General features: G+C 36.6%; 1 protein-coding gene across 2 annotated transcripts in view; it reads right to left on the bottom strand.

The window, feature by feature from the left end:
- Positions 1-25,852, bottom strand: part of MAN1A1 (mannosidase alpha class 1A member 1) — a 173,963-nt gene that overhangs the window by 10,160 nt on the left and 137,951 nt on the right. For both annotated transcript variants that reach the window (XM_082474678.1, XM_082474677.1), the window contains exons 7-11: positions 23,573-23,696; positions 21,468-21,561; positions 13,183-13,298; positions 3,750-3,969; positions 2,815-2,987 (exon numbers count right to left, since the gene is read on the bottom strand). In XM_082474678.1, coding sequence (XP_082330804.1) covers positions 2,815-2,987; positions 3,750-3,969; positions 13,183-13,298; positions 21,468-21,561; positions 23,573-23,696 — 727 coding nt within the window. The remainder of the gene's footprint in view (positions 1-2,814; positions 2,988-3,749; positions 3,970-13,182; positions 13,299-21,467; positions 21,562-23,572; positions 23,697-25,852) is intronic.

Here is a 25,852-nt window from a genome sequence, read left to right as displayed (position 1 = left end):
GACGTAGAGAATGGACTTGAGGACACGGGGAGGGGGAAGGGTAAGCTGGGACGAAGTGAGAGAGTAGCATTGACATATATACACTACCAAATGTAAAACATATAGCTACTGGGAAGCAGCTCCATGGCACGGGGAGATCAGCTTGGTGCTCTGTGACCACCTAGATGGGTGGGATAAGGAGGATGGGAAGGAGATGCAAGAGGGCGGAGATATGGGGATATATGTATACATATAACTGATTCACTTTGCTATACAGCAGAAACTAACACAACATTGTAAAGCAATTATACTCCAATAAAGATGTTTAAAAAAAAAAAACGAATAAAACTCAAGATGAAGCCACACTTAGCACAGTGACAGGGGCCTTTCAGGTGTTTAGAGAGGCCTAGCTATTTTTATTTTTTGAGGCTTTTGGTAAGTTAAGAAGAAAAAAGGGGGGAGGATGCTGAAGAGGCATCTTTAACTTTCAAAAAATGAAAAACCTTCATGTCAAGTCTAAATTTTAAGACTTTAGGGATGTGAAGCTGGGGACAAGCAGCTCTCCTGGGCCCCCCGTAATAGGCCCTGGTTTTACAGTTTTTCCACAGTGGAAGTGGCTATGTAACCAGGCCGCTTAGTCTGATCAGAACATCATTTCACCACAGTCTGTTCTTGGGGCTCTCAGCCTCTGGGCAAGAGTTCCTCTAAAAACAGAGCATGAGACGAGGATTGGATGCAGGGAGATTTTGGGGGAGGTGATATCAGGAAGTGAGCGAGTGAGTGGGGAGAGTGAAACAAGGAAGGGAGAAGGGCCAGTGAAATACACGTTGAGCAGGTCACTGCTGTGTGCATGGGGGGGGCTTGCTCCCGCTGGAAACCCTGTAAGGAACCATCTAGAATGCATCTCAGAATTATTCTTCAGAGGAGTAAGACTGGATAGTTATCCATCAACTCTAAAACCTCACTGGCCGAGGGCTGCCCCTGGGGCTGCAGACTCTCCCACGCTTCCCAGACCACAGCCAGCTGCCTGTGAAGGGGCTCTGAGTCAGCACAGCTGACAAGACTGGGCGCTGGAAGTCATGCTGCCCGCAGGTCAGGGTGCCGCCCACTGGAGCCGTAGCTGAGACATAGGGTGGGCTGAGGAGATGGGACACAGGAAAAAAGGAAAAAAAAGGGCTGCCATACCTCCTAAGTCTATGGTCTTCGTGCTTTACAAAAGACCAAGAGCCCCTAGCACTCACTCCTCCCTCCCCGCTACACCTCAAGTTCTAACAGAAGTTATTGGTACTACTGGCAAAAACAAGGGGAATTCCTGTGTTGTGACAAGTTAACAATTTGACATCATATGCTACACTAAAAGGGGTTAATAGATAAAAATCCTAACACATCAAACCAACCTTATTACCCTACAAACAAACCTTGCACCCCCCCCCCCAAAAGAACCAAGCAAATGGAAGCTTCCTGCCCACATGATAGTATTTACTTACTTCTTCCACTTTTGATCAATTCTGTAATATATTTTTCACACTTCAACGTCTCTAAAATTGGCAATGTCATAATTTAATTGGTAGTGTTGTGCTTTCTTAATGGTATATAAAATGGTGTTTCTTATCAATTATGGTGTTTTATATTTGATGAAATATGTTATTTCTGATATTTTCAATTTAAACTGATATTTGCAAGGTGAGTATTAACCTTAATTTCTTTGCTGGCCTATTGAAGACCAAAATAATTCCCAATCACCAAGGCTTAGATGAACCTCAATTTTAATATACTTTTTTCAGAGGAAAAAACATAAACTTAAAGAAACTGAAATTACAACTAACCATAATTAGAAAATTATGCAAAAAAAAGAGGCCTAAAAAATTGCTATTACTTAAAATGATTGATAACTGGTTATAAGACACACATTAAATGAAGAGGGTAATAAGCAAGATTCATCAGTGGCTCCTAAGATATCAGTTAAATTTTACACAAAGGCAATATTCATTTCAGATTTCCCGAGAGGAGTTATTCCCTAATGGTTTTAAAAGACAGCTAACTTTCTAACAAAGAGTGCTAGACAATAAGAGAATGTAATTAAAGCATTTGCTTGTTCTTATCCCCTGAATTCCCTCTCACTCCTTTTGGAATGATAGCTCTAAAATTAGACGTTGTTTGATGCATATCCTGAAGGGCACCTCTGCTGGCATTCGGCACACAAAGTGTTCAACAGATTAGTTTAGGAAGATGATACACCATATTCAGCAGGAAGAGACCCAAGTAGTGACAAAGACAATTCAAATAACACACTGGACAGATAGGAAGCTTATAGATATTCGGAGAATCCTGAGACTAGTGTTGGAATCTTCTTGTACAAAGTAGTTCTTCTATAGGTACTTTCTAAAATTTAGCTCTAAGTAGCTAATTTACTCTAACTAAAAGCATATTTTATCATTTTCATGCCCAAAGACTAAAAGAAGCAATCACATAGTGGTTTCTTGAAACAGAGAGCAGTTTGGGGTAACTATTCCCAAGCTGCCCGTAATCCTTTGTGGAATTAACCGATCAGCATTTTTATAGTCATGAGAACTTAATTTTATAATACGCCTTTCTAGATTTCTCCTTCAACACCAGAGTAGGTATATTTATATCACTGTTACGTAAAGCAAAGCTGAAGCCAGGGATATAGGATGACTTAACTGAAAACACTCAGTCTTGAATGGAAAGATGGCAGGTCAAAACTTTAAGCTTTAAAAATCATAGAAAAGTTGATATGCTAGATTTATAGGTATCACTGAACATTTTTTCCACAGACATTTTTCTATAAGAAACATGAGCAAACTAAAACGTCACCTCTACAGCTTCCCAGGCCCATTTCCTGTATTTTGGATCATGAGTCAGTCGCCACATGTACATGTAAGTCTCAACAACTTCTGGCCGTAGGATGTAGTATTTTTCATTTTGCCTCGTAGCAATGGCTTCAACACCGCCATCAAATCTGAAAGCTTCTGGTCCCAGTTTCGCAACTAAAGGAGATGCAATGGAGGACAAGGGTTATTGTCCTAGACAATGTTTAGTGTCTATAACTTAAGTGAAACTAGAAAGTACCTTACAACATTCAAGAGAGGTGCCAAAACAATCATTTTAAGGAATAATTATAAACACTCTATAATAAGCAATATTCAATATACCTTTATAATTTATTCATTGAAAAGAGTCCATTTTAGAAAATGGTAATGATCCCTTATTTTCTTTCATTTAACCACCATTTACTGAGCACCTACTGGGTAGGTACAAAGCACCACCTTATTAGTGAGCTAGAAAATCAGTGGTTGAGAATTATAAGTCATTATGTCATGAAGGTTATTTAGTATTTGTACATCAAACTCCTATTTTATAAGAAGGCCGCCAGACTCATCATATATTTCATGGAGATTCTGGGAAGATTAATAATGGTTTATAACATACCAAGTTTCTTTTGTACTGGGACAGAGACTCTCACCCAATGTTATTTACCTAAAGCAGGGCCAATAAGTTAGACAGACTTAACCCTTTATGGCCTGGATTTTTGTTTCTTGGTAAACTAAAGGTAAATATTTTTATATAGAAGAGCAATGCTTCTTGAAGTAAAAATAGAGATTCATTTAAGATATTAATCATGATCATCAAGTTTCATCAGGCATGGTGGATGTTCTTTTGATGGCAACAAATGGACAAAATGGACAAAGTTCCTTACTGAATGAAATAAAAAGCACACAGATTGTGTATGAAGAGTAACAGGTACTCACATGTGCGATTGTAAGATTCATGACAGGTACGGGCAATTTCAGCCCCGAGTTGAAGGTAGTGTTGGGTCAGGCCTTCAGGAGCGTTGTCTGCCCCAAGGGCAAACATGCCTCCTGCAAAGCAGGTCAGGTGGCCCATCTTGTGTTCCAGGAGGCCCCCTTTCCACTCTGCGATGTAAGTCAGTCCGTTACGTGACTTCCGGATCAAGTGAGTCTCAATTGCCTGAAAATAATACTTATTTTCAACATTTTGTAATCTCTTCTCAGATTTATACCAAAAACACCACAACATTAAAAAAATAAAAAAAGATAAAACATCACTCACGATTTGAGTTTGTTACTACAAATCCAATTCGACCTGAAATTTCATGTTATTGCTCTCTGTATATGTCCTCTAGTCTACGCCTTATTAGTTTGGTTAGTTAGAATTAACACTGTTGGGCCAGCCCAGTAGGTTTTGCTTGGTTCCATGACCAAACACTTGTAGTCCTCATACTGAAAAAGCTGTTTCCTTTTCAAAGATAGGCCACTGGTATAGTGATAAGAGCTGCTTTAGTGCATTTCCATTTTCACAAATGGAGAAACAACACAAAGCACAGGCTCTACCATGAATGGTGAACAGACCATATTTGTGTATAAAATCCAGGCTGGTGGTATTACCCCTCCTTTCTCTCTCTTAGGCTTGGAGGGGTAGCAAAACAGAGTGGGAAAAAGGAGCTGTTCTTGAGTCAATCAGATTGCTTGGCTTCAAATTCCAGCTCTGACACTTACTATCTGTAAACTTTGTGGGTAATTTGCTTACTGTATCCTTAAATCTCAGTGTCCGTATGCATAAAATGGGAATAGTAGTATCCACTGAGAAAACTGCAACATTTTGCTTATAAAGCAGTCAGTACTGTGATTAGCACTTGATAAAGGTCATTTATCATCATCACATCTCCATTGTGGTAACACTTGAATTAAATTCCTCCCTAATAATTCTTTTAAAAAGGACATTAATATACAATGAATAAGTATTTTTTTAAAAAAAGAATAAAGGTCTGTAAATTTGGGAGAAATGATGTTTACAAAAGTGGCTTGTTAAACACCTTTTATTTCTGCCCCAGGACTGTTGATATTCTTTTGAATAAACAAAATAAGATAAGCCTTTTTTAAAAAAAAACCCCAAAATTGTAGTGTAAGTGCTTGGCATTACTATTTTTAATTACTTTAACAGGAAATGCTCCCCTACACCCCCAATTACTTCTTGGAAGGAGAAGGGCTATGATTGTGTCTATAACTGTTATACTATTATAAAAAAAGAGAGGATTTTAGGAATCACATTTGGGAATACAGGCATAGCTCATTTTATTGAGCCTTGCTTTATTGTGCTTTGCAGATATTGCATTTTTCACAAATTGAAGTTTTGCAGTGACCCTGCGTCAAGCAAGTCTATCAGCGCTGTTTTTCCAAAAGCATTTGCTCTTTTCATGTCTCGCTGTCACATTTTGATAGTCTGCAATACTTCAAACTTTTTCATTATTATTATATTTGTTATGGTGATCTGTATCAGTGATCTTTAACATTACTATTACAACTCACTGAAGACTCAGATGATGGTTAGCATTTTTTAACTAAGGTAAGTACATTGTTTTTTTAGACATACTGCTATTGTACATTAAACAGTCTAGAGTATAGTGTAAATATTAACTTTATATGCACGGGGCAGCCAAAAATTTCATGTGACTTGCTCTACTGTGTTATTCACTTTATTGCAGTGGTCTGGAACTGAACCCACAATATCTCTGAGGCATGCCTGTAGTAGATACAGACTACTTGTGATACAGAAGAATGAATGAAAATGAATGCATAGGTAGATAAAACCTCTCCTACCTTTACTGGAAATAAACAAATGAAACCAAGATGGTAAGAAATAAATGAACGCACTACTGTGCTCATTAACTGTGGTTAAGCTAATTTTATTGATGGTCTAGTTATTACATTAATATTTCATTCTTATTTAATGCAACTGAACATCTTAGCTATTTATACTTCTCATAGCACAAATTGCAATAAAGTCCTTCAAGCAGATACTTGTTCATCACCCAAGAAATTATTCTTTCTACATGGCAAGAGTAATAGCTTTTGAGCATGCATTAGAGAAACATTATTACCCTGTTACAGATCCTGAATAAAGTACTATATTATTTTTGGCATGATTCTGACAAAGTTGCTATCTCTCAAAATAAATTACAACGAAGTTCCAAGACTTTTAAAACAATGTTTATGTGGCAATGGGAAAATGTAAATAAATATAAAGGAGGAAAAAATAGTCTTTGGTGGCTCTAAAAAATGTGTCAAGCCTACAGAGAATTGATTAGGAAAAAAGAGTATTGTATATTTTGTGATTTCATCCTTCTACATTTGAAAAAAATTAGTTGGCTGTGCCTATAGAATCCTAAATGCCTAATACATCACCTGCCCAGGTATCATTCACTCCAGTGGACTTTCTTGCAGCATGAGCATCCACCACTATGGATTCTTAGTATGGCCTCCAGATGAGGCCATAACAGCCAGTTGAAAACTCAAAGTATTTCGTTATTAACACACAAAAGAAAACATGCCACTCTGGGATTAAATGATTTCCAAAATGCACTGGAAGCTAAAACTGATGGACTACATCTCCAGTAACTCAACTGTCCGGAACAGTATTGTAAGGGATCCTCTCTTTCATAATAATGATATTTTAAAGTACAAGCAATACAAAGAAACTTTACTATGTAACACATGACTACTTCTTAAAATCAGAAGTATAACTGTTCTAGCTTTGCTTTCTATGTTGAAAACACACAATGGATTGAAAGTGTTTTTACTATTAAGAGAAAGAGGAAACACTTTGACTTCATTTGCTCTTAATGGATTTTCCTGTCAATGGTTTGTCTAAATACAATATGCTAAAAGCTGTGTGGGTATAGTTCTCAAAACTGGAGGAAAATTATTTCAAAGAGTATTTTAAAGTTGCCTTTCCTGGAACATCAAGATCTTAGGGGGCCACTTTAAAATTAGAATAATTAAAATGTCTGCCAGGACTGTAATTAAAAATGACATAATGCAAACCACACTGTATGGAGAACTCCCTGGTTTAAAACCTGAAACCTCATAGGAATGAAGAAAAATAAACCTGAAGAGGCCATATGGACCATATCCTAGTATGCTTTTAATGTTTATCATGTCCTTTAAAGGCTGTGCGAAATGAAGGCCAATGTTCTAACTAAGGTGTCTGGTTCCTATATGTGAAATAGTAAAGAGTTGTGTCTGCTCTACTTAGTGAAGTTCACTACTGACCTTGGAGGGAACCAATGTAATATTAAATCCAGTCAACTAGAGCAGTACAAGTTGTATTTATATTTAAACAAATAAGTTGGTCTATTGTGAAATCACCCAGAATTCCTTTTAGGGACACTGATTTTAGAACAATGGCAACATCATTGGAATTACAAATATCCATTTTTTCCCCTATGAATTATTATTATTATTTTTTTTAAAAAATTTCTTATTTCATATCTAAACTATGTAAGAGGCTGAGCCCGACAGGACATCTCCCACATAAGGCCACTTCTCTAAGATTAGGATATGTAAGTTACCTACCTAACACACAGAAATAAACATAGAGAACTGGGAAAAGGGGGAGACAGAGAAATATGATCCAAGTGAAGGAACAAGACATAGCCTCAGAAAAAGAACAAAACAAAGTAGAGATAAGCAATATACCTGATAAAGAGTTCAAGGTAATGATCATAAAGATGCTCACTGAACTCAAGAGAAGAATGGATAAATACAGTGAGAATTTCAACAACAAACAGAAAATGTAAGGAAGAAACAGAGCTGAGGAAAACAATAACGGAAATTTAAAAAATATACTAGAAGGAATAAACAGTACGTTAGATGATATAGAGGAATGAATTAGTGATCTGGAAGACAGAGTAGTAGAAATCACACAAAGTTGAATAGAAAGGAGATAAAAAAAGAAATTAAAAAAATGAGGTTAATCTAAGAGATCTCTGGCACAACATCAAGCATACTAACATTTGCTTTACAGGGTCCAAGGAGGAGAAGAGGGACGGGAAGGGACAGGGAACTTATCTGAAGAAACAATAGCTAAAAACTTACCTAACCTGGGAAAGGAAACAAACATCCAGGCCCAGGAAGCAAAGAAAGTCCCAAACAAGACACACCAAGGCACATCATAATTAAAATGGTAAAAATTAAAGATAAAGACTCTTAAAAGCAGCAAGAGAAGGGCAACTAGTTACCTACAAGAAAACTCTCATGAAACTATCAGATGTCTCCTCAGCAGAAACACTGCAGGCCAGAAAGGAGTGGCACAATATATCTAAAGTGATGAAAGGGAAAAGCCTATAACAAGGAATACTCTTCTTAGCAAAGTTATCATTCAGATTTGAAAGAGAGATAAAGAGTTTCACAAACAAGCAAGAGTTGAAAGAATTTAGCACCACTAAACTGGCTTTATAAGAAATGTTAAAGGGACTCCTCTAAGCAGAAAAGAAAAGGCCACAACTAGAAATATGAAAATTATGAGAGGAAAAACATCACTGGTAAAGACAAACAGATAGTAAAGGTAGTCAATCAACCACATAAAGCTAGTAAGAAGGTTAAAAGACAAAAGTAGTAAAATCATATATATCCATAATAAGTAGTATGGATACACAAAACAAAAAGATGTAAAATATGACATCAAAAACATTACACATGGTGGGGGAAATAAAAATGTAGAGTGGTTAGAACGTATTCAAGCTTAAGAGATCATCAACTTAAAATAATCATATATACATATGAATGATGTTCAATATGAACCTCTTGGTAATTACAAACCAAAAACCTATAATAGATACACACACTCAAAAAAGAGGAAGGAACACAACATAAAGCTAAAGATTGTAATCAAATCACAAGGGAAGAGAGCAAAAGAATAAGAAAGAAACTAAAAAGAACTATGAAAACAATGAACAAAATGGCAAAAAGTACATACGTATAATAATTATTTCAAGTGTAAATGGACTAAATGCTCTTATCAAAAGACATAGAGTGGCTGAATGCATGAAAAATCAAGACCCATATATATGGAAAAATCAAGACCCATATATATGCTGCCTACAAGAGACTCATTTCAGATCTAAAGGCACACAGACTGATAGATAAAAAAGGTTATTCCCTGCAAATGGAAATGGAAAGAAATCTGGAAGCAATACCATATCAGACAAAATAGAATTGAAACAAAGACTGTAAAAAGAAACAAAAAAGGACATTACATAATGATCAAGGGATCAATCCAAGATGAAGATATAATAATTGTAAATATATATGCTCCCAACATAAGACCACTTAAATACATAAGCAAATATTAACAGACATAAAAGGAGAAATTGACAGTAACACAATAATAGTAAGGGACTTAAACACCCCACTCACATCAATAGGCAGGTCATCCAGAAAGAAAATAAGGAAACACTGACCTTAAATGACACATTAGACCAAACAGACTTAATAAATAGATAATTTAAGAAAACTGAGATCGTATCAAGCAACTTTTCTCACCACAATGCTATGAGACTATAAATAAACTACAAGAAAAAATGCAAAAAACATAAACATGTGGAGGCTAAACAATACACTAGTAACAACCAGTGGATCACTGAAGAAATCAAAGAAGAAATAAAAAAATACCTGGAGACAAGTGAAAATGTAATCACATTGATCTAAAACCTATGGGACACAGAAAAAGCAGTTCTAAGAGGGAAGTTTATAGCAATACAAGCCTACATCAGGAGACAAGAAATATCTCAAATAAACAACCTAAACTTACACCCAAAGGAAACAGAAAAAGAACAAACAAAACCCAAAGTTAGTAGAGCAGAAATAAATAAAATAGAGACCAAAAAACTGCAATAACAATAGAAAAGATCAAAGAAACTAAGATCTGGTTCTTTGAAAAGATAAACAAAATTGATAAACCTTTAGCCAGACTCATCAAGAAAAAAAGAGAGGGCCCAAATAAATAAATCAGAAATGAAAGAGGAGAAGTTAAAATGATACCATGGAAATAAAAAGGATCATAAGAGATTACTACGAACATTTATATGTCAATAAAATGGACAACCTAGAAGAAATGAAAAAATTCCTAGAAATAAATAATCTCCTAAGATGGAACTGGAAATATCAATAGAAAATATTAATAGACCAATTACCAGTAAAAAAAATTGAATCAGTAATAAAAAAAAAAGTTCCAACAAACAAAAGTTTGGAATCAGTTGGCTTCATGGGTGAATTCTACCAAACATTTAGAGAAGAGTTAACACCTATTCTTCTCAAACTATTCCAAAAAACTGAAGAAGAAGGAATGCTTCTGAAATTCTATAAGGCCAGTTTTACCCTGATACCAAAATCAAAAAAAAAAAAAAAAAAATACAGGCCAATATCAGTGATAAACATAGATGATAAAATCCTCAACAAAATATTAGCAAACCAAATTCAACAATAAATGAAATGGATCATACACCATGATCAAGTGGGATTTATCCCAGGGATGTGAGGATGGTGTAGTATCTGCAAATCAATCAATGTGCTAGACTACATTAACAAATTGGAGAATAAAACTCATATGATCATCTCAATAGATGTAGAAAAAGCTTTTGACAAAATTCAACATCCATTTATGATAAAAACTCTCAACAAAGTAGATACAGAGGGGATATACCTCAAGATAATTAAGCCCATATATGACAAATCTATAGCCAACATCATAATAAATGATAAAAAGCTGAAAGCAACAAGATCAGGAACAAGGCAAGGATGCCCATTCTTGTCACTTTTATTCAACATAGTTTTGGAAGGCCTAGCCACAGCAAACAGAAGTCCAAATTGGAAAGGAAAAAGTAAAACTGTCACTTTTTGCAGATGACATACTATATATAGAAAAATCCTAAAGACACTACCAAAGTAGTAGGACTAATAAATAAATTCAGTAAAATTGCAGGATACAAAATTAATATACAGGTATCTGTTGCATTTCTATACACTAATAACAGACTATAAGAAAGATAAATTAATAAAACAATCCCATTTACGACTGCATAAAAAGTGTAAAATACCTAGGAATATATCTAACCAAAGAGGTAAAAGACTTGTACTCTGAAAAGTATAAGACATCAATGAAAGAAACTGAAGACAACACAAACAAATGAGAAGATATACCATGGTCATGGATTGGAAGAATAAATATTGTTAAAATGACCAGACTACCCAAGGCAATCAACAGATTCAATGCAATCCCTATCAAACTACCAAAGACATTTTTTTATAGAACCAGAACAAATAATTCTAAAATTTGTATGGAACCACAAAAGATCCCAAATAATCAAACCAATCTTGAGAAAGAAGAACAAAGCTGGAGGTATTAGACTCTCTGCTTTCAAACTATACTACAAAGCTACAGTAATAAAAACCATACAGTACAGTCACAAAAACAGACACATAGATCAATGGAACAGAATAGAGAGCCCAGAAATAAACCCACACTTATATGATCAATTAATCTATGATAAAGGAGGAAAGAATATACAGTGAGAAAAAGACAGCCTCTTCAATAAATGGTGATGGGAAAACTGGACAGCTACATGCAAGAGAATCAAACTGGACTACTTTTTCACACCATATATAAAAATAAATTCAAAATTGATTAAAGATTTAAGTGTAGACCTGAAACTATAAAACTCCTACAAGAAAACACTGGCAGTGCTCTCTTTTGACATTGGTCTTAGCAATATATATATATATATATCTATATGTGTGTATATATATATCTATATCTATATATATATTTTTTGATCTGTCTCCTCAGGGATGGAAAATAAAATAAAAAATAAACAAGTGAGACTACAACAAACTAAAAAGCTTTTGCACAGTGAAGGAAACTAACAAAAAAAAAAAGTGAAAAGGCCACCTACTAAATGGGAGAAGATATTTGAAAATATATCTGATAAGGGATTAATATCCAAAATACACAAAGAACTCATACAACTCAACAAATAACCAGGCTAAAATGGACAGAAGACCTGAATAGACATTTTTCCAAAGAAGATGGAAGGCAGAGAGACGGCCAACAGACACATGAAAAGATGCTCAAGATCACTAATCATCAGGGAAATGCAAATGAAAATCACAATGAGATAACATCTCACACCTGTCAGAATGGCTATCATCACAGACAACAAATAACATGTGTTGGTGAGGATATGAAGAAAAGGGAATCCTTGTGCGCTATTTTGGGATTGTAAATTGGTGCAGCCACTATAAAACTGCCATACGATCCAGCGATTTCACTTTAGGGTATTTATCTGAAGAAAACAAAAACACTAATATGGAAAGATATATGCACCTGCATGTTCACTGCTGCATTTTTTCCCATAGCCAAGATATGGAAGCAACCTAAGTGTTCAAATGGGTGGTTGCCAGAGGGGAGGGGGAATGAGGGAGCAGGAGAAATAAGTGAAGAGGATTAAGAGGTACAAACCTCCAATTATAAAACAAGCCACAGGGATGCAATATACAGCATACGGAATATGGTCAATAATACTGTAATAACTTTGTATGGGGACAGATGGTTACTAGACTCATTGTGGTGATAATTTCATAACATATACAAATGTCAAATCACTATATAGTACACCTGAAACTAACATAATATCATACATCAACTACATTTCACTTTAAAAAAAAACTATTTAAACAACACAACATTGTTAATCAATATAAAATAAAAATAAAAAAAAAACTAGTTAAGGAAACAAACACTACATAAAGTATCTATCTAACACACTACTTAGAACACAGAAGGTAATTCAAATATTTGTTCACTCTCATTCCTCCTCCATCACAAAGGACCTTTGAAAACTATTAATAATCTTCGATTAAATATTAGTTCGGTTAGTTCAGATTTTTATTTGAAAGTACTATTTATCTCTGGAGGTTAAGTTTACTTCAAAGGGAGGTAGCCATTAGGATTGTCTGTAATCTTGGGCAATTTTAACTTCCTCAATTTTTAGAATATATAATAAATTCAGGATTTTTTCCTCTCCATAATTTTAAGTGTGACTCTAATAGGGAACTCATACTTGTTGAAGAAAAATACCCCTTTTTCAGACGTGTGAATCTTAACTGAGGTTTGAACCATGAAAAAAACTTTTAACTGCCCTATTAGAACTAAACATTATCAAGTATGATTATTATTGTTATAATTATATTAGCACATATTGAACTCTACCTAACTGGAAACATTCTGTAACCCACTCAGGTAGTATTCCATTTTTTCATTAAAGCTTGATTAATATGCAAGTTATAAGTTAGTTGAGTGGCAACGATGATTTACATTTGGGTTTACCTTAATAGCATCGAAATACATCTTCTTAGCTTGTAGATCTGTCTTGTCAGACATTAACCATGCCTTTAGCAAATATTCATAAAAGCTGTCTCCAAGTCCTCCAACTGATACATGATCTGCAAAGAGAGGGAAATGAATCTTAGACTGATTCAGACTTTAATTCAGATAATGCAGTAAAATCATATTAGTAACTAGAATGCAAAACCGTTAAGTCAACTGCAACTCAATGTTACATTTAAATTCCAACAAATCTCTTGTTTTCAGAAAGATATTCTGAAATGAGCAGATGTGCTGTTAACTAATGTGATATACTTTAAATAATTACCAATGTAGTATTGTAAACATGCAGATAAAAAATATATAATCAACCCTAATTCTATTTTTACTCTGTTTCTTTAGTAAAAATACCAAATTAAAATGTTTTACCACATATATTCAAATATATTTTTAATTGCTTTATCTCTCAATAATAAACTATGTCAAAGCTATGAGTATCATCAAATCTTAAAAAAAAAACAAAACAAAACTGGCTTGCAATATAACCAGAAGCTCCTCAGCTTCTTGTATTATAATTTTTATTATTTGATAGGTTTTGTAGTGTTATCAATCTGAAGGGTCAAAATCCTTTGAGAGAGGTAAGAAAGAAGACAGGGCAGGAGAAGTTTTTCTTTTTAATACAGTCACCCCTCCATATCTGTAGGTTCCCCATCAGTAGATTCAATCAACTGTGGATTGAAAATATGATAAAAAAATTCAAGGAAGTTCCAAAAAGCAAAACTTCAACTTGCCATGCACAGCCAAATTCTATTTATATGGCATTTACATTGTATTTACATAGCATTTACATTGTATTAGGTATTATAAATAATCTAGAGATGATTTAAAGTATCTGGAGGATATGCATAGGTTATATGCAAATACTATGCCATTTTACATAAGGGACTTGAGCATCCATGAATTCTGGTATCCCTGGGGTCCTGGAACCAATCCCCTGCAGATAGGGAGGAATCAATGTACTCCAATCCGAACATCCCCCTCCACTGTCATTTATTATGCCAGATCCACTACATATTTATATTATTGCTATACAAACAGTCTTTGACTTATAGGTAGGTAATCCTCATTAAAAGTGAGAAAACTGAGGTTTAGAGGGGCTAAATGAGATTATAACATTGGTAGGTGCCAGCTAACTCTTCAGCCCACACAGGGTCTCAAACTTGGAATCACTTGCTCCCTAACATATAACACTAAATGTACATACTCTTTTGCCTACTGCTTGAATCAATACTGTTACTTTTCAAGCATATTTACCTACAAAAACAGAGACATACTCTCTTTGAAATATCATTCCTAGAATTCATAGAGAATTTGTGTGTTAATAAGGTAGTCTTATTTGGGAAATTTGCATTTGAAGTTTCATAACTTGAAACTAACTTTATGTATCTATTAAAAAAATAAAACCTTTATTAGTTGATTTAGTTACACAAAAGTAAATTAGTTTTTATAGTACTATCAAGACAATTTTCTCCTGAGTCCCACCCAACAACTCCACTTGGACATGGGGACCTAAAATTGAACACAGGTTAAAAGTGAATGCATTATCTTTTCCTCCTCAACCTTATCTTAGCCTTGGTCCCTATCTCACTAAGTGGCGCCATCATCCTGCCAAGTCTGCACAAGTCAGACATCAAATAGTCATTCTTTACCTCTTCTCTCCTCCACTCCCATATTCAATGAGTTACTGAACTCTACTCATTTTACCTCCAATGTATCTCTTAAGTGCATCTACTCCTTCCTGTCCTCACTAATGTGATTCTGGCCCAAGCTACCACTGTGCCCTGCCTGAGTCTGCAATGGCAAATTATCTGGTCTCCTGCACTGTGATAGCATCTTGCTATTTAAACTTATTAAAATTAAAAAAAAATCAGTTCCTCAGCCACACTAGTGCTCATACATGTGGCCTGTGGCTACTGCACTGAAGAGGGGAGATACAGAACATTTCCATTATCACACAAAGTTCTGATGGCAGTGCCACTCCAATCTATTTCCCACATTAATGAATGCCAGAGCAACCCTTTTAACATGTGAATCAGATCAGCCCTTACTTGAAGCCTTCAATGATGGAGACTCAAAGCCTGGGTCTCTGGAGACCTGGGAGGCCCTGTATGACCTTAATCTTCTCTATATTATCAGTTCTGCTCTATCTGCTCTCTGCCCTCTTGCTATATGGTCCCTCTTTTGGTTTCTCAAAACCATCAGGCTCCTTCCCACCTCAGGGATTCTAAAGGCATTGTTCTCTCTGTCTGAAGTGCGCTCCCTGATTCCTTTTCCCTTCATTTAGTAATCCTGACTCATATTTCATATCTGATGCCCACTAAGTTCTCTCATTATACACTTTCTGATCGCACGCGTGTACCACACCTCACCTGCACTTTCGTAAGATGGTGAAATTTTTTTTGTCTCCTTCATAAGATTATGATCCAGGAGGGCAGGGACCAGACCTATGATGTTTCCCAGTCCACATCAGCTCCTAAAAACCATCTTGCACATAGTAGGTACTCAGTAAAAAACTGATGAACAAAGCAAAATTCTTTTAAGTCAGTCTTATTAAGGACTACACCTATGAAGCCCAGAAGGGCTATATTTTTAAGTAAATACGTGATTTTCTTTTGCAGAAAGTCCAGAATTACAGTTTTAATTTTAATGTAAAATTAGTATTTTTATAATTGTAAGGCTGATCCTTAAAAGAGCAGTTTGAAGTGACCTTTACAATTTCCTAAATAAATGGCCACAGAAACCTCTGACATTTACAAACTAAATAGACTAAGTACTATCCCATCGATAATAAGCCCTGTTGTTATAAACATGACTGCAGGAGACAAATGCAAGAGATGTGTGGTAAAGCAAATCACGTCCAGTTACTGTCAAAATAACGGGGACTAAATAAGTAATAGGAAATGATGGCCATGCTCCAGACATGTCCTTTAGAGTTAAAGCAATGAGAGTTGAAAACTAACAGCCAGAAGCAGCTTCATTTTCTTCTCCCTTGGGTTATGATTCTATAATGAAGGAAGAAGCAAGCTTGGGCATTTGGTGATTTTTTAAAAAAGGAAAAGGGTTTACATATTTGTTTTAATTAATGTTGCTAAGTGCTGGTTAATTTTCTATTTTCCTACCTATAAAATTTTTATATTTGGAAAGAATCAAAATAAAGGAACACAAAGGAACATAAAGGAGAAACAAGAAAAGGTCTTTTTGATAATTTAGCATATCACTCACTAAGCTTCCCCCATGTCTGGATGACTATTTGTGTTGGCAACAAAGTCCTGTGTAAATATCTCAGTGGCTGTAAGAGAGAACATGCCTGATTTTATCAGCAGGAAAGGACTGTCTACTTCTAGAAAGAACATATGTGGTATTCTTATTCCGAAATGCTCTAAACATAATGTGTATAATAGCTACTCAAATATTATGTTCTTTTATAAAAGGGGTAATGTATTCTTTTCTTTTCTATAAAAGGGGTAACGTATTCTTTTCTTTTCAGTAGGATTAGGTCACATAAAAGGATTCCTAATACTTAAAAAGAGAAAAAAAATATCAAAAGAATCAAGACAAAAAGGATTAAATACTCAGCATCTTCACTTTTTAATTTTATAGACTTCATCTGAATCTGAACTTCTCTCCTCAAAGCAATCCCCCAATGATACTAGTACCACCATATTTTATAGATACACACACACACACATATAACGTTGCTATGTTAACTGAAGAAGGGTGATAATTGTTCTGTTTATAAGACACGGAGCCCCATATTTGGCCTCAACAGTCAAGAGATATTATCATTGACCAGGACCGGATGTTGCCTCTCAGCCACAATTGAGGAGCAGGAGACAAATTGTTCAGAGAGGAAAAACAGAACCATTATTAAAAACAGAGGCAGAAAAAGTCAGATTGGATACGGACTGCATGAGTATTCACAAAATTCAAGTAAGCTCCTACTAGCTGGAAGATACTATGTGCTGAGTTAACAAATATGGCGAAGTCACTGTCCTCAAAAGTTTTGGATCCATAGGAAGATGGGTATGTATATGAATCATTAGGAAAAGACTGTGATAGGAACGTACCCAAAGTGTTGGGACAGAGGAGGAAGAAGGGGGCGGGCAGAGGAGGAGTGGGTGCTAACAATTTCCAACCAGTGTCTTGAAGAAAGCCACCTAGAAGAAATGGAGATTGAGCTGGTTCTTGGTAGAGTTAGAAGTGCAGTAAAAGGGCTGAGGAAACAGCACAAGCCAAGACCTGGATATGGCCAAGCAGACCTTGATTAAAGAATAAAAAAAAGTGTGTCTTCCTTGTGGCTGGAACACAGGATGGGGGTGGGGGAAGAGAGACGGGGGACTCATGAACCCTATTTGTTTTTCCATCAGGAATTGGCCCATAAACAATCCAATTACAAAGGGCCCTTTGTACCAGGAAGCATGGCCAAATACGTAGTGTATTGGTGACCCAGAAGGTGAAGCTGGCATGTTCCAGAACAACTGACTCTTTTTGTCCCTCTTCATAGTGACTTCTAAATCCTATATCACAGGAAGAAAAAAGTAAATCATAGAGACTTTTTTTCAACTTTTGAAATCTTTCGTGAGAAGGAGAACTCTAAAAACGCTTGTCCTTTCAGAGAATCGTATCTAGTTATCTTGAACTCAGAAAGCTACTCAGGTTCTATTTTATCCCAAATACTATAGTGGCCCTCACACTTTTTAGCCTCAGCACCCTTTTACACTCTCAAAAACGAATAAGCACCCTAAAGAACTTGTTTATGTGATATCTATCAATATTTACCATATTGGAAATTAAAACAGAATTTAAAATATTTTATTAATTTATTTAAAGTAATAATATACCCATTATATTAATATATAGATTTTTCATAAGAATATGTTACATTTTACAAAACAAAAATAATTAGTGGGAAGACTGATACCATTTTACATTTTTGCAAATCTCTTTAATGTTTGCTGTACTAGAAGACAATTGGATTTTCATATCTGCTCTACATTCAATCTGCTGCTATATGTTGTTCTGGCTGAAATATATGAAGAAAATTCAGCCTCACACATTTATACAGTTGGAAAGCAAAGAGTATTCTGATAGTCTTTTCAGATAATTGTGGGTAATTTTTCTTTGGTACTACAACAAAACTTGACAAGTGGTCAAAGTTTTTTAACAGTTGCAATGTGGCGTTAGAAACCACATCGATTAATTTTTGTACTATTACATTAAAATCCACTGGGCCATCTTGCACTTTGAATGCACTTTTTCTCACACATGATTTTACAGCAGCATGCATTGGTCATTTGGAAAATACTGGTTCACTGAATTATGCACATCTTCCAGATGTTGATACATTTGATTATACAACATTGAAAAACCATATTTGTTAATATCATCACCAATCTCAGCAGAAGAGTCTTTTAGTGTTGGTGAAAGACATTAAGCTTATGGTGGCAATGTGCAAGTTTTTCAAAACTCTAATTTTCATTTAGAAGCTCAAGTTTTACCTTTGGCACAGATACTGTTAGTTTTCCTGGAAGCAACGTGCTCATTTTTGCGACCACGTCTATCAATTACCCAAGTCTGAATAACCAGTTTGTCTTCAGTAGTTCTTTCAAGTAAAAATGGTGACTTGTGAAACAACATGCGGCTAGTTCAGCTTGCAACTCAATCACACGAGTGCTTTTCTATGAGGCAACCACTATTTTTCATCATGCAGCAGAAACACCTTAAGCGTCCTTTCCATTTAATCATACAGAATATTACAATGATGTGCACTCAATGATTGAGATTTACTAGAATCAGTAAATTTTTTGCTTCATTAAGAGCATTCATGAGTGAAACTGGCATCTTTTTATTTGTTATCTGCAGTGAAGGATATGACCACAGGTATATCTCATTTTATTGCCCTTTGCAGATACTTCGTTTTATAAAAATTGAAAGTTTGTGACAACCCTTCATTGAGCAAGTCTATCAGCATCATTTTCCCAACACAATTTGCTCACTTTGTGTCTCTGTGTCACAGTTTGAAAATTTTCACGATATTTCTTTTTCATTACTATTATTTTTTTATGGTCATATGTGATCAGTGATCTTTGATATTACTATGACTTACTGAAGGCTCAGAAGATGGCTAGCATTTTTTAGCAATAAAGTATTTTTACATTAAAGTATATACAGTGTTTTTTAGACATAATACTACTGCATACTTAATGGACTACAGTATAGTGTAAACATAACTTTTATATGCACTGGGAAATAAAAAAGAATGTGTGACTAGCTTTATTGTGATATTTGATTTATTGCAGTGGCCTGGAACTGAACCCACAATGTTTCTGAGGTATGCCTGGTGTTAGTACTATCTAGTGTCTCTGCCATGGCTATCACTATGGCTTCAGCAGTTTTGTCCACCATTGCTTTTGCAATGTAACTGCAACTGTCAGCACAGTAAAAAAGGCAGAAAGTCTTAGTGTTATTACAAAAATAGCTTTGATTTTGTAGATCCCCTGAGAGATTTCAGGGACATCTAGTGATCTGCAGACCACACTTAGGTTAAGTGGCAACCTTGACCATGGTGTTGTGGTCTCAATGCTAGGGCCTTCCACAGACATTACTAACACAGACATAGATTTTAGCACATTTTTTCTACTACATTATTCTTTAAGAAAAATACTTCTAAAGTAACAGTGAGGCATAATCATCTAGGAATATCATATTTAAATATAAAGAAAACAACTCAAATTAGAGTAAAATTTCAAGACGTTGCTAACATCCACGGCACAGCTAGACATCTCACTTAGGATTTTTCATTTGCTCTCAGGTGCTGCTTAATCTACCACACTGTTTTTCCAAATCAGCTTGAGAACATTTCTCTCAGCTACTCTGAATCTTTATATGCCTGGCCACAGTCCCTAAGGATCTGAAGTGAGGGCTTCTAGCACAATACTTTCTTCTACGGTAAAGTTACCTCTCCTGGCAGGAAGCCTTTATCTGCTGGCTTAAAATTGACTAAAGTACCCTGTTTGCTCTTACAATTTCTCAACCCTTAAAGACGGCTCCTCTCCCATCCTGTAGCCAAACAGAAAGAGAAAATGTTACAAGATAGAATACTCTAGTTAGTCTAGGTAAACCTTGCTAGTCATTAGCACAAAGGAACAATTTTCTTATCTATATAACCAGTTTATTATAGGCTAGCATCCCCACGGTACCCTGACCAGATATTCCCTTTCTGATTAACAGCTTTAAGTGTGCTTACAGATCATCATGCTCACAGTTATGCATGAAAAATAAACAATCTAGTTCCCCGGTAACATTTACAGTCTGTCTTATGACAGAAGCCTATTTATTAAAGGAACCATGCTCCCTTTCCCCTTTTCTAAAGATTCTCCAACAAGATCTGTGCTTTTCTTGGTGTTCCTTCTCTCTGTTACTAGAACAGTGCTGGGTATCATAAAGAGCTAAAACAATGCTTAACTTTTTTTTATTATTAATTATTGGAGTATAGTTGCTTTACAATGTTGTTAGTTTCTGTTGTGCAGAAAAGTGAATCAGCTATACATATATGTGTATCCCCTCTCCTTTTCATTTAATTTAAATTTAATTAAATTAAATTAATTATTTATATTTTTTTGGCCGTGTTGCGTCTTAGTTGCGGCACGTGGGATCTTCGTTGAGGCATTGGGATTTTTCCTTGCGGCACGCGGGCTTCTCTCCAGTTGTGGTGTGCAGGCTTCTCTCTAGTTGTGGCATGTGGGTTTTCTCTCTCTAGTTGTGGCGCAGGGGCTCCAGAGTGCGTGGGCTCTGTAGTTTGCAGCACTTGGGCTCTCTAGTTGAGGCGCACGAGCTCAGTAGTTGCGGCGCATGGGCTTAGTTGCCCCACGCCATGCGGGATCTTAGTTCCCCTACCAGAGATCGAAGCTGGGTCCCCTGCATTGGAAGGCGGATTCTTTACCACTGAACCACCAGGGAAGTCGCTATACCCCCTCTCTTTTGGATTTCCTTCTCATTTAGGTCATCACAGAGCACTGAGTAGAGTTCCCTGTGCTATACAGTAGGTTCTCATTAGTTATCTATTTTATACATAGTAGTGTATATATGTCAATCCCAATCTCCCAGTTCATCACACCACCATCCACCCCCACCCCCGGTATCCATACTTCCATCCTCTACGTCTGTGTCTCTACTTCTGTTTTGCAAATAAGTTCATCTGTATCAACAATGCTTAACTTTTGACTTACATTGAGCCCATTGTCCACTATTGGGATTCAGATAGTTAGGATAAAGGCCTTGTGGTTTTTCCAGGTTGTTCAGTACTGTTCGAATATTCATTACCTACAATAGAAAATGGAATGTTACTATGAACATATGAAGAACAAGTTTGGTGCCATTCTTCTCTCTTTCTTGATTCCATTTTTCCATGTTAGAAAAAAAAAAGTTGATTTAAATGATGCAGAATTAGAGCAAAGAGAGTTGCCACCAGCTTACAAAAATAATAACTAAGTGAATATAGTCACACTGATCTACCATATGGCAGAAACAATAGAAGGAACTAGGATGTATCAGTGGATAAACGAAGTCATTACCATTTTGGAATTTGCATCCAGTGGAGTGAGACAGCTAACAAACAAATAAATATATCAGGTGGTAATAAATGCTATGAAAAAAATACAAAAGAGTAATGGGACAGAGTGATGTGAGGTGGTGAGGTGTACTCTGTTAGTCAGGGTGGTCTGGGGAGGCTACTGGGAGAGTGTTTCAGCAGAAATTTAAAGGAATGAAGGAGTAAGTCATGCAGAGCAATGGAGGAAGAGCACGTGGACAGAAGGAAGAGCAAGTACAAAAAAGCCCTGAGAAAAGGGTGGGTTTGGCAAGACCACCAAGGGTGAAGGTGAGGAAGCAAAGGGGAGAACGTCGGAGAGCCTAGAGGTGGCCAGGGCCCACATCTTGCAGGCCTCACAGACCATCATGTGGGCTCATCTTAGTGTGATGCAAAGCCATTGAAAACTTGTGTTTTTACAGGATCAGTGTGACTGAGGGGGCAAGGGAGGAAGTGGTAGTCAGATGGCTACTGCACAGTCCAGGTAAGAGATGATGGATCCCTGGACTAGGGTAGCAGCACAGGTAACGGGATACAAAGGATTTCTTGATGGATTGGATCTCAGGTTTACCAAAAAGAGAGGAACCAGGATGACCTCAAGATTTCTGGTCTGAGCCATTGGGTAAACCGAGGCGTCTTTACCCAGATAATGAAGACTAGAGTAAAAGCCAGTGTAGGGGCTGAGTCTGAGACATTTTAAGTGGGAGTTGTCTGATAGACCTTTCAGTGGAAATGCTGAATAGGTACTTAGCTATACAGCCTGGAGTTCAGGGGACAGGTTGGAATTGGAATTACAAATGTGGAGTTAACAGCCTACAGATAGTATGTAAAGTCATGAGATTGAATGAAATAATGGAGAGAGTGAATGTAAAAAGAAGAGGCCCCGGTTTGAGTCCTGGGGTTTTCCAATGTTTAGAGGTTGGGGTGATGAAGAAGATGCAATAGAGGAGACTGAGAAGGAGCACCTGGCAAAGACGGAGGCAAGCCAGGGGCAGAGAATGCACATGGAGAAGGAAGTGATCTAGTGTGCCAATGCTGAGAGGGAGAGGGAGAGGGAGAAGGAAGTGATCAAGTCTGCTGATGCTGAGAGGGAGAGGGGGAGGAAGAGGGAGAGGGAGAAGGAGAAGGAGGCAGAGGGAGAGAGAGAGGGAGAGGGAGGTGAGAATGACCATTGGATCTGGCAACACAGCCCTCACTGGTGTGGCTGGGGGAAAAGCCCGGCGGGAAGGCATTCAAGGGAGTGGGAGTCAAGAAGAGAAGATAACAAACACAGACAACTCTTCCAAAGAATTCTGCTGTAAAGGGGAGCTGACAAGTGGGGTGAAAGCTAAGGGCAGAGTGGTGGGGTGATGGGTGTGTTTCTTGAAAATGAGAAATTGATTCAATTGCTACTTTGCTTTTGTAAAACACTTTGAGTTTAAAAAGTCTTTCATGTATATGGTTCACAGAGTCCACAAAACATTATAGTTTTAGATAAGGGAAAAAATTCAGAGACGTAAAGTTACTTGCTTGAGGTGTAGAGAATCAGACATGTAGGCGAGGCCCTCTTGCACTGAGTTAGAATGGTGCCGTGAAAAGAATGGTTTACAGTTTGGTTAAATGAAATGCATGTAACAAAACTTCATAAAGGGCTACATTAAAATTGGTGGTTCTTTTCCATATTCCGTATTACTAAATCTCCCCAGAGAGGGATATTGTTTCCTACAAGTACTTTTTTGCAGTGCAAGGTATATTGGAGAATCTCACCTTATCAGCAAAGATGGGGTTTCCTGATAAGTAGCTCAAGTGTATAAACTCCAAATGCAGAGTTCCAAATTCTGCCAAAATACTACTGCCTCCTGAGGCCCAGGGCCAATTCCTTCCAATCCCACTAAAGAAGAGAAGAGAGTGAAGAGTTATGGGTCAGAATGATTCCATTTTTTGCAGCTCTAAGTAGTAGAAGTGAAAGAGACAGCTTTTGAATAATGGCACCTCAGTTAATAGTTTGCTCTGTATATTTTAAAATATCCAGTGTTGCTTTCTTTGGCTACTGGTTTCAGGCTTTGATTCCTATCTTCAAATTGAAAATTACTTTTGACTTAAGTCAGAAAGAAGTTGTTATGTGCTTGCTGTTGATGAACAAATATTTTAGAAGGTACAGGTGCCATAAAGAGATATACACCCATTCCAAGTAGAATATAAAACAAAATCAGACCAAAACACCCCTACCATGCTCCATATCCCATATTAAGCCTTTCAACATTTTCAACATTTTAATTAATTTCAGTCTGAGAGTCCAGGGACTTTTTTAGACATTCACATTATATACAACATTTTTCTTGGATATAAGATATATTTCAAAGATTCGTTAGTTATATACTCATTCCACCCTGCTCTAAACTTCCTCCCCATTTACTAGACTTCCTTTCTTATGTTTCCCTTCACACAATTTTACCTATTTTCTAAGGCACTCATGTATTCCATGACCTATTTAATCTACGCTCAAGAATTTCAACAAAATTATGTAATTCAAATCTGAAAGAGGTCAAAGGAATAAGCTTAAAAAATTATTGCCTTGTGGCTCATCTTAGTGAAATGCTTTTTAAAAAGAGTTAGTCCTAAACATACACTGACACAAATACACATAAAGTGGCTCTTGAGACATGGTCATATACTTGGGTACAGTTTATTTCTGGAGAGCTACTTAAAATGTCAAACACAGGTGATAATTCAAATAAAGAATAAAGTCAATGATTCTCCTGACCAATAAATTCTCTTCCAGAAAGCTGAAAACCCACATTTTGGTTTTCATTCAGACTCACGTTTACTGCATGCCTACACTTTGCCAGGGACTACGCAGGGCACTGGGTTACAAGGATCCTTATAATGAATAAATCACTCTTAAGGACCTTATAGCGTAATGGGAAAGAAAGACCTAAGCGTAAATAATTCCAATCACATAGAGTAAGTGCCAAGTTAAATGTGTGAAGTGTTCTGAGCACCTAAGGCCAGGACATGCAATCCAACATGGAAGGGATCACAGAAGGCTTCTTCGAGGCGAGTCCTGAGTAGATTCTTGAAGGGTAAATAACAAGTAGTGAGGGAAGAATGGAGAGAAGGAGAATCTGGACACAGAGAGACACACAGCAGAAGGGCTAGCCAGGAACCTGAGGTAGCTCCTGAGACTGGTGAGTGGAGGGAAGGGAAGGTGGCAGAAGAGAAGGCTGCAAGGTTAAGTTGAAGCCAAACCTTGCAGGCTTGTGGATTTCTCACTTTCCTCTCTTTCTAAGTTGGCCCCATTGACATACTGCTCTTGGTGTCCCCTAGGTTTCCTATTCCCTTTGTTTTTCATTTTACGCCTTCACAACCCTGGGTAAACCCTTCCAGTTCTGTCACTGCTTCTGCCACAGGCATGCTGAGGATGCTGATGAAAAGGAAAACATGATGACAATCTGGTATCTGACGTTGTAGGCTGCCACCCTCTTACTCCCTGTTTCTTTTTGGAGTAAAATCTAGATTTTGCTCCCAAACACGGATTTATAGTAAACCTAATAAAAAATAAACAGAAATAAAAGACAGAGATCTGAAAACCACATATTCATTTATTTTAGAAAATGCCTTACATTTATTAACTTCTGGGACTGAGAGTCAGTTTTTATTTTCATCGTTGGCTTAGAGAAAAGGAATATCCAATCATCCAAATAGGATGAACAGCTACTTTCAAATTTTATTAACATATGGCAAATGCATACAGTAATTGGTCACTATTTTGCTGTCATGACATGTTATTTTTTTATTCCAATCGTTCTATCACTGACCAAAGTCAATAAACCTATTTAGCAAAACTCCAAATTTCTATGTTCCAGAGAAACTATAAAAGCCACAATATCAGGGCAAGAGGGAATGATGACTTCATCCGGGAGAAGGAAGACGATGGCATGCCGAGGAGCCCAGCCCAGTTTCCAGATCTTCAGGGACTGGTTCTTTTCAAGTTCAGGGTGTTAGAGGCTGTGGCAGCACACTCAGATGTGAAACTTAAGCAGTATA

This window comes from Balaenoptera physalus, assembly GCF_965194825.1.
Source record: "Balaenoptera physalus genome assembly, chromosome: 9".
Lineage (NCBI taxonomy): Eukaryota > Metazoa > Chordata > Mammalia > Artiodactyla > Balaenopteridae > Balaenoptera > Balaenoptera physalus.
Note: the sequence above shows the minus strand (reverse complement) of the source record. Positions and strands in the feature narration are given on the sequence as shown.